At 40.3% G+C, this 9,732-nt stretch overlaps 1 protein-coding gene across 1 annotated transcript in view; it reads left to right on the top strand.

Moving 5' to 3' along the window:
- LOC103740378 (von Willebrand factor A domain-containing protein 5A) overlaps nucleotides 1–9,474 on the top strand; it is a 30,851-nt gene extending 21,377 nt beyond the window's left edge. The window contains exons 13-21 of the mRNA XM_017800083.2: nucleotides 577–691; nucleotides 1,440–1,604; nucleotides 1,859–1,959; nucleotides 2,235–2,488; nucleotides 4,898–4,963; nucleotides 5,042–5,191; nucleotides 5,657–5,787; nucleotides 8,157–8,292; nucleotides 8,820–9,474. Coding sequence (XP_017655572.1) covers nucleotides 577–691; nucleotides 1,440–1,604; nucleotides 1,859–1,959; nucleotides 2,235–2,488; nucleotides 4,898–4,963; nucleotides 5,042–5,191; nucleotides 5,657–5,787; nucleotides 8,157–8,292; nucleotides 8,820–8,899 — 1,198 coding nt within the window. The 3' untranslated portion in view covers nucleotides 8,900–9,474. The remainder of the gene's footprint in view (nucleotides 1–576; nucleotides 692–1,439; nucleotides 1,605–1,858; nucleotides 1,960–2,234; nucleotides 2,489–4,897; nucleotides 4,964–5,041; nucleotides 5,192–5,656; nucleotides 5,788–8,156; nucleotides 8,293–8,819) is intronic.
- The last annotated feature ends 258 nt before the right edge of the window (nucleotides 9,475–9,732 follow it).

Here is a 9,732-nt window from a genome sequence, read left to right on the forward strand (position 1 = left end):
AAATAATTGTGTTTGTATCACCAATGTGTTATTTGTCCATATACAGATTCATATGAGAAACAAAATTACAATGAACAGGAATTTGGTGCACTTGAACTTGGGTACAGTGAACAATTTCCCATTAAAGTAGCCAGTGGTATCCCTCTGCAGTTTGAGAATAGCCTTCTCAGGGCAGATTCGGAGCCAGGACTATATCAATCAGATGCTCATAATACAAATAGTTTCATATTTCCAGACTTTGCTAGTGGAATTATTTGGTCAGACAGAACGTTGCTAGGTTGCCATCTCTGCCCTGTAGTGAGAATGAGGCCTTAGGAGAGATTTTGTAAGTCCTCTGGGCCCAAATCTTCACCTGCAAAATGGAACAGCATGTTACTTCTTAGACTACTCATGGTGCCAAGTTATAACATTTATGTAAAGCATTTACATAAAAGAAAACAACCTTTTTAAATGATAACATTACATTCACCTTCATGGACCTAACCTAATTCTTCATGTGTTTTTTACCACTCCATGCCAATTTGATACTGATGATATTGAGACCCATCTATAAACTTCATCTTTTTACTATTGCAGATGTTTCTCATTTGGAATTGGAGAAGGTGCCTCCAGCAGTTTAATAAAAGGCATTGCCCAGGTATCTGGGGGCTCTTCAGAGTTTATCACAGGCAAGGACAGGATGCAGACCAAGGTGAGGACCATGTTGTGTCCAGAGGTGTCCATTCAGGAAAGTAGGAGATAGGATGGGGACATGGCTCCAAAGGCAGGTGCCTCTTCCCTGGAGGACAAATTTTCAAGAGTCTTGAGCAGTACCCTTGGTGTGTTTACTTGCGTCTTTAATGGAAAGAGTTCCACTGTAATATCTAGAGACTGAAACCAGGCTGTAGCAGCTGAGAATGAAATGAGATAATGAAAGAGGCCGTGACTTCGGTTTTGAAGACCAGAAACAGAGAAAGAAAATGTTTGGTTGCTGTGTCTGGGACTCCAGTGTGTGCTTTCAGACCTGATTGAGTAGAGAACTAGTCTCCTTGCAAAGGAGTCAATAGAAAGGAGAACAAGTTTGGTGTGTCTAATATCCTGGAAGGCTTAATGACTCGATGCTCCACATTATGTATTTATAAAATTGGAAGACATCACTGACTGTATTTGTGAGCTTCTCTCATTAAATTCTGTAAGGTTGCCTTTCATAAATATTCTCTTAATTCTCACTTCTGCCTTTAAGTTCTTTCAGCGTTAACTTCCTCTCATGGAAAACAAGAGAAAGAATGGATTTTTCTCATTCAGCATTGGTGATTAGTCATAACCTGAATTGTGTTCTAGGTCCTGACCAATTACTCATTTGATGATAGCCATTGTTGTCATTCATGTGCTTAATGCTGATCTCTCCTCTCTCTCTCTCTCTCTCTCTCTCTCTCTCTCTCTCTCTCTTCCTCCTTCAGGCTCTCAGATCCCTGAAGTCTGCTCTACAATCTGCAGTGGAGGACATCTCTCTGAGCTGGGATTTGCCTCATGGTCTGTCTGCTAATGTGCATGCTCCAGAACAGACTGTCATCTTTAGAGGTCAGAGATTAATCATCTACGCCCAGCTGACTGGGACGATGCCTGTAAGTTCCCATTATTGTCCTTTCCTCTACTCAGTGTGGACAGTGCATCAGAAGTTTCCTTAACACTGTTAGGTTGCTCTAGATTTCTGACAGAAATTGCACTGGCCGGGCAGAGCCAGCCTCCCAGATATATCAGGTTGCTGCTGGGTTGGGCTACCTGATTCCTTGTCATAAATTGTATTGTGCTGCTCAAGTTCTCATCCTTTTCCTGGTTTCTGTCTATTTTATTACTTTGATTTTTCTCCAACTTGTAGCAAGCAGAGGCCTCAGGAAAAGTGTGCCTCAAGTACACCCTCCAGGGCAAAAGTTTTGAGGAAGAGATGAGATTTTCCCTACAGCCCAAGGCAAATCCCAGGTAAGAATTCAGTTCCACCTCCCCTTCTCCAGTCGCCACCTTGTCCAACTCACTTTCCCCCCCTCTGACTTCCCTTCTTTTTCTTTGCTGTTCTTGGCTCACTTGTTTCTCACTGACCTCCAGTGTGTCCCTACCAACTGCTCTGTTTACTAATCCCCTCAAGTCATCTCTTCCTCTATGATGTTGTCTTCCCTTTGCCCTCACTAACTGATGAGAATCTTGAGAACTGCCTTTGTAGTTGGTTTTCTTTAGGTCTCTGGAAAATTCTCTTTCAGTTTCACCATTCACCGTCTGGCTGCAAAGTCCTTGATTCAGAACAAGGACTTGGGCTCCCATCAGACCTCAGAAAGTGACAAAGAAGATGTATTGAAAGTCAGTATTCAGTCTGGAGTCCTCAGCTCCTTCACAGCTTTTGTTGCCATAAACAAGGAGCTCAACCAGCCAGTGCAGGGGCCCCTGGTACACAGGGCCATTCCAGGACCAACGCTATTTCACAGTAGTTTACCACACCAAGGCCCATTTAGAAAGAGTAAGTATTTACCCTTTTAAAGTGATGTACAATAGGAGCCTTGAATAACTAACCACATTATTTAAAGTAATAATTTCAGAATATTCTAAAATTCCATTTTCCCTTGTCCCTCTACATTTAGGATTTTTGACTAGCTTTGAGTTTTTCTAGTGAATTAGAGTACATTCCATCAGGAGGGAGATTTAATATAGATGTGTAGAAGAACGTCAGGAAATATTAAGAAACAGAAAGTATCTATAAACATAGCATAATCGTATAGTTTAATCTAAAACCCATTTATCTTCTTGCTAATTAGATAATTGTTGGGGGCCTCTGTTATGTGAAGTAGAAGTCTCTTCATATCCGGATAGCTCACGAGCTCGGCGTTATGTGCTGAGATTCCTTTCATAGCAGGGTGCCTTCCTGGCATTTTTCCTGACTCTCCTTTTGAAGTGCCTGCCACAAATGCCATAACATAAACATGGCCTCTGGCTCTAGGAATACCATGCTTTTCTATGATTTTTCAGGCAGTCAGCGGTCTGGCAGCATGGCAGAAACCCACTTTCATATTCAAATAGACTGCATCTATCAGCCAAAGCTTTTACCACTACCCCCATGGTATAAATATCCCAGTCTTCTCTCAATGATAGAGAGCTGGATCACTAGGAGCTGAACATTTAATAAAGCTGTAACACGGACTAAGCAGAGTCCCGCGTCTTACTGATGATCCAGCCTCTCCGGAGGCAGCATTCCTCTGTCACCGACTCGCGGATTCCAGCTTCAGCCGCCTTGTACTTTCCTGCATGTTCTAGTGGCCGGTGGAACTCGCATATTGAGGAAAGTACACAGGTGAAATCAGGGTGGAGACACGGCTGGACAATGCTCCAGCAGCAGAGACCCACAGAGACACGGAGAAGCCTGCGGGGCCAGACTCGCCTTCTTCCAGGGCACGCGGCTGAGACCAGGGGACCAATCCCCGCGCCGCAACTCTCCAAGCGCCCAGCGCGCACGCACCATAGATAATGGCCACATAGAGGTTGATAACTAGAATATTGAAAGTGCCACTAGGGTGATTAGAAAATGAAAACAAACAGAATATATTTTACAGAAGGACTAAGAGTTGAGTTGAGTCTTGTGCCCTTTTCAATAGGTATAAACCATTGAATGGAATCCTGGTGGTTAGGAGTCATTTGCTGCAGTGTTAGCACCTTTATCTTAAGAATCAGGCAGAGCTTGGAAATGATTTCTAATGTGGAATTTTGCCATATGTCTCTGATAAACAAATTATGGACACAGAAATAAAAAACTGCTGAGGATGCTATGTTTTAAAAATCAAGACTTAGGTTGAATACAAATAAAGACAGAAGGAAGTTTACATGTGTGAAAAAAATAGAGGAATCAAGGATTTAGTTGATGCATATCATGTCAAAGACCAATTAAAACAGGAAATCCTAAGTCCAAATAATGGAAATGTGGATATTGTATTTTAAAAGTAAGTTTTAAAACATATACCTGACAGTCAACCAATTCTGCATGATAACAAAATCCTTAGGAGGAGGGCATGCCAGAAGTGGGTTAGAGCCAGAGTCACTGGTTTAGGTTGTTGTATGTGCCCTACATGGGTGATAAAGTTTCTCAAATTGATGGTAGAGCACTTAAGGTAATGGGAATCTATTGTGTGGCTTTTGGGTACTTCAGGGGATGATGAGAGATGATTTTAAAAGTTGTGGGTTGGGAACTGGAGAGATGGCTCAACGGTTAAGAACACTGGCTGTTCTTGCAGAGGATACAGGTTCGAATCCCAGCACACACATGGCAGCTAAAAACTGTCCATAACTCCAGTTCCAGGGGATCCAACAACCTCTTCTCCGTGGGCATTGCACAACATGGGTGCACTTACCTACATGTAGGCAGTACATGCATACACATAGAATAAAATAATAAATTAAATTTTTAAAAAGTTGAGGTTGGCAGTAGTAAGGACATGTGGAAGCTAAGTAATCAGGTCAGAGAGAAAGCAATGTTCTTGAGTGAGGAAATTGCAAACTTCTCCTCCTAAGCCTGAGTGTGTGGAGTCTAGCACAAGTCCTTTTTGAAAGGGACAGTGGTAAAACAGTTTTGTGGGACAAATGAATTCAGTTTATATTAACACTTAATTGGAGTAAGCCCCCTATACTGAAACTTAATGAAACTATGGTAGATTAGCATGTGACATGGGATTTGGAAAATTCAATAGAAAGTAAAAGCAGAGTTCAGAGTGTAAATGTGTGGACAGGAGGAAGCCACAAGAGAGAATGGCACACTGTGAGTAGTGACTGAGGCTGATGTGGACAGGTGGGTTGATGTCTCAAATCTTCCTAAGTTTTAGTCTTTGTTTGCTGCCAGAAACAGGGAGTTACTCGGTTTCTATGTGTGATTTGTATTTTTCAGAATGCTTATACTTTATGCCTTCTGTGGATTCATTTGGATGTGCTGATTCTGAGTACTGTCAGAAAGGTTAGTATCTCCATAGTTGTAAGAACCACTGTGCTTCTATGGTCTGAGAGAGGCAATTTGCAAGAAAAGCTTTCTCAGTAATATTTGTCATGGATTCTTTAGTAGGTGCATTCCGAGGACCATATCAGCACGAGAACATGGATTGTGGACTTGTCCAACAGTCCTTAGGAGAAATGGAACAGACATGTTCTTCTAACAATATCACCAAGATGAAAAATTACCCGAAAGGTAAGACGAGCCTCAATTGTTCCTCTGATATATGGTAACTATGGCCAAATTCTTAATTCTTTCCTGTATTGCAGCTTTCTCTACTTAGAAGATTATGTATTTGAAGCAACAGGAGGTACTGAAATTGTCTAAGCACTATATTTGCCTGGACGATTTCTGCTTCCTTAATCTATACTCTAGTACTTGATGCTTTCCAGTGTTCCTGAATGGGGTGGCCCCTTGAACATTTGTCCATACACAGTGCACCTGTAGGCAGTGCCTGGCCCAGGCAAACTCTGCTGTTATCCTGTTCAGAATCCTGCTCCACTGGCCACCCTTCATAGATATTACAAGCAGTCTGTGGACCTCCTCCCTGCAGAATTCTCACTATAAGCTATTTCTTATTTCAATAGTCTCTCTCAGAGAGGCCGAGAGGCCAAGACGAATTCATTTTTCAATCTTTCTCTCCTTTCTTTTTCTTCAAAGCTACTGGTGAGAGTGGTGTTGTGCAGCTAATTTCCCTCCAAAAGGCAAATGGCTCCTGGGATCTGGATGAGGGTCTAGCCAAGGTCCTGGGCACTAATTTGGGAGATGTACAGGCTGCAAATCCTGATAAGGTGAGATGCAAAGTAAAACAAAGGAATGAGTATTCATTTCATGGACTTAAGAACATAATGTGACAGGGGTGAATCGGGGCCCACCTGAGAAAGAGTAGTGAAGATGATGCATAGGTGAATTAGCTTGTAATGTACAGAGGGTGAAACTATTTCTGCTTACATTAGCATACCGAGAACACAGAATAATGGGCTGGCTGGTGCGGGATATGGTAAAGGTTTTAGATGTTGAAGGGAAAACTAAGACTGTCTTCTGTTTAGTTTTACTCTCTAACAGACTTAGTTATAAAAATAAAGATTTCAGAGCTTTACCCTGCTGCAAACACTGTGCTAAGCACTTAATATTCATGTTTTTATTTGTTCCTCATTTCATTTAACCAAGGCTGGACCTATTCTTGTTTCTCTGAATAGATGAAGAAATTGAACATTAAGAGAATTAACCATGCAAATGAGCTAGTCAGCACAGAACTAGATTCATGTTATTACGACCTGTCTTTAGAACCTCCAATAATAAATCCATTTTTGTACTTTATCGTAGTAGAGAATGTGATACAATCTTTAGAAAAAGTTATTTCAAGTCATGATAGGCAAAATATTAGTGGGACTCACTTATTTCTTCCAAATTTCTTTAAATATGCTTACTGAAATAAACCATATTCAGAATTTTAATGAAACTTGCTGTCTTCTGATACTATTTGAAAAAAAATTCAATACAAAAATGTCAAATCATGAAGATTAAAGTGGGAACAATTTTTAAATGCTTAAATATTCTATAATTGCACTGTCTGTATTATATCCTCTTGTTAAACTTTTGAGACTTTGAAATACAATGAATACAAATGAAATGCTAAATTTTAATTACTAGAGATTTGTATAAGCACATACTAATTTAAGTACTTCTATCAAAGTGAACATATCTCACAAAATCTTGTCTATTGACTACATGTTGAAATGATAATTCCTTTTGGATGTTGTATTGAAATAAGCTCCCTTACCATCCAGATGTATAGGTCACCAGGAGAACACATCCCTAGCATATTGGGGTGATGCCTAGTGTAAAACCTTAGCAACAAAATATGGCGAAAAAGAATAAATTTATATAGAAATTAAAATAGAAAAACTTCTCTATTTTTAACATTTAAAATGTAGCTACTAAGAAGCTACTAAGAATTTTTAAATTACTAGAGAGAATAGTGGATTTTTTCTGTTGTTGTTTTTTTTTTGTTTTGTTTTGGTCTTTTTGAGACAGCTGGCCTGGATTCAATGTGGAGAACAGAGATCTGCCTGCCTCTGCCTCTGGAGTGCTGGCATTAAAGGCATGTACCACTTTAGTGTTTGTTTTTTTGTTTGTTTGGTTGGTTGGTTTTTTGGTTTTTTTTCTATTACAAATAATGTTCTTAAACAAAGAATGAAATAGCTAAATTACAATCTGTTGCAAGAAGATGTGAAAATCATAGTGTTCTATCTTATACTCATAGACTACAATACATATCGGATTTTCATTAATTTCTTTGATGTGACAAATAGAAAACAATGGAAATTAGGAGTAGTTTATTCACAGAATACGTGACAGTTGTTTGCAAATCTAAAGCAGTATGAGGTATGGGGATATAGCTCAGTGGTAAAGTACTACACTAGAATGTGCAAGGCCCTATATCTGATGCCAGTCAAAACAGATACACACACACACACACACACACACACACACACACACACAGAAACATGCTCAAACACAAATAAATACAAATACACATACACACACACAGAGAGTCAAATACAGACACAGAAATTATCTTCTAAAAGAACTTTAATGTGTGGATTCTAAAAACGGAATCTTTAACAACACTGAGTGCAGACTCATAGGTGGCAAGTTCCTGCTTGCTGGCTGTGTTCTTCTTAGCTATATGGCAGTGTCTCAGAGTGAGCTCGCTTCCTGGAATCCATCATTTTTAATATGGCAGCTCTGGGAAAATCATTTCACTTTGTATAACCCAGTTTATTTTTGAAAAATGGTTACTGATGTGTCCTTACGTCATTTTCAGGGAACTGGGGATACAAAAAAAAAAAAAATTTCTGAAGATACTGTATAAGAAGAACATAATATGCATATTCTTTTCTTAGTACTTCTTAATTACCCATACATTGTGCATCTAAGGACTACAGTGGTGATCACACTGGATTTATCAATTAGGACTTTTCCATGTGGAAATGGAATGTTATCCTAAGTTCCAGATAGGTGGTTGGCTGTCAGGGACAGACTGGAAGTTCCATGAAACAACAATTTGCAGGCTGGTTAGGGAGGAAGGGTGAAGCTCTTTGAATCCTCCTGAGGATCCCTCCCTGAGCCTGGGGCATAATAAAAATCTCTGTGTATTGCTCATCATGAAGATGTAGCAGTCTGGGCCACAGTGCTGGCTGTGCTCTGGCTACATGCCAATGGCAAGGATGTGAAATGTGAGTGGGAACTTCTGGAGAAGAAGGCGGTGGCCTGGCTTCATGACCATGCAGGTAGGAGCACAGTCCCCTCCCTCCCCTTCCCTCAAAGAACATCCGTCTTTCCAGGAGATGTGCCTCTAGGCTTGGCAGAATATGGATATGGAGAGTCCCAGTAGTCACTGCCAAAATGCTAGCTCAGAGCTTTTCTGCTCCCTCAGCTAGACCCTCTGGGGAATTAGGGAGAAATGTGTAATTGACAGTTGAAAGAAGCTGTGCAGAGGGAAGGGACATAGATGCTGACTGTGGATGGTAAGAGGGGCATGCAGTGACAGGCACTTCCCTCTCTCAGTACTTAGCTCAGTAGGAAGAGCCCTAAACATTGAGCAAGTACTCCCAGGTCTTTATTCCTTTTGCTGAGTGTTACTTTAGTCAGAAAGATTGAAGGAGAATCAGGATGAGAATAAGGAAGAGCCAGGGGTAGTTCAGAAAGCTAAATGGAGGCTCTGGGAGATGATCCTGAAGACTGAGGGAGGGCGAGGAAAGGGACGCCCTGTCATTTGCTGTCTCACATTTCTGACTCTTGTCGCCCCTCCTCACAGGTTCCTCCATCCCCATGCTTGTACAAGCTGCGACTTCGTTCTTGAAATTGTCTGTAGATCCTACTGTCTTGGGTTTCTGATGATGCCACCAAGAAGAAGGGCTCTTCCTGGCCCCAGCCAGGTCCCTCACATTCTCCTCTGCTGTGATGGGCTTTTTGTTTTATTCTCTTTTGGTCTTTCTTGCCACAACAGTAAAGGGTGCCTTCACCACCTTGCCTGCCTGTTCCACGTCCCCCTGGATCTGACATTCTTTTACCATTATTTCCCCTTTGAGAAGTTTTTGTGATCTATGAACTTGTTTCCTTTCTTGTAACAATATAATCATACACAGAATGTTACTTCCAGATTTTCCTAAGTAATTACAGTAAAATATGTGACACAGATCCTTAAGTAAGCACTGTGGTCTTGATCCTGGGAAATATCTAATTTAGAAAATAATCTATATTGTCATTATCCATATGCTATGATTCTATATGATTAAATGTTTGTCCTATATAATTGTTAGTATCGTAGTGGTAAGCATTGACATTTTCAGCTCATAGGAGCAGTAGTTGAAAGTTCAATATGAAAATCATGTAAGCTCATTGGAACAAGGAGAGTGTCTATGTTCATACAGTGGACTTGTTGGTACTATTAAAGATATGCTAGAATCATTCTGACTGGTATTTTTATTGTACTTCATATCATTATTTCTATTACTTTTGCTTTACTTTAGACTTTTGAAATAAATGATTCTTCTTAATCACTAAAAACCTTATGAAATGGTTGTATGAATCCTCAGAGAGTGAGCCATGAGATTCGCAGGCAGGCACAAGCCGAATATTTTAAGAGTAAAGAGAGTAAATGTTGATTATGTTACTTTGGACTTTGTCTGTGACTGACAAAACTCCTTATAAAATTAATATAAGATAAA

Source organism: Nannospalax galili, unplaced genomic scaffold (genome assembly GCF_000622305.1).
Source record: "Nannospalax galili isolate Female #2095 unplaced genomic scaffold, S.galili_v1.0 scaffold881, whole genome shotgun sequence".
Classification (NCBI taxonomy): Eukaryota; Metazoa; Chordata; class Mammalia; order Rodentia; family Spalacidae; genus Nannospalax; species Nannospalax galili.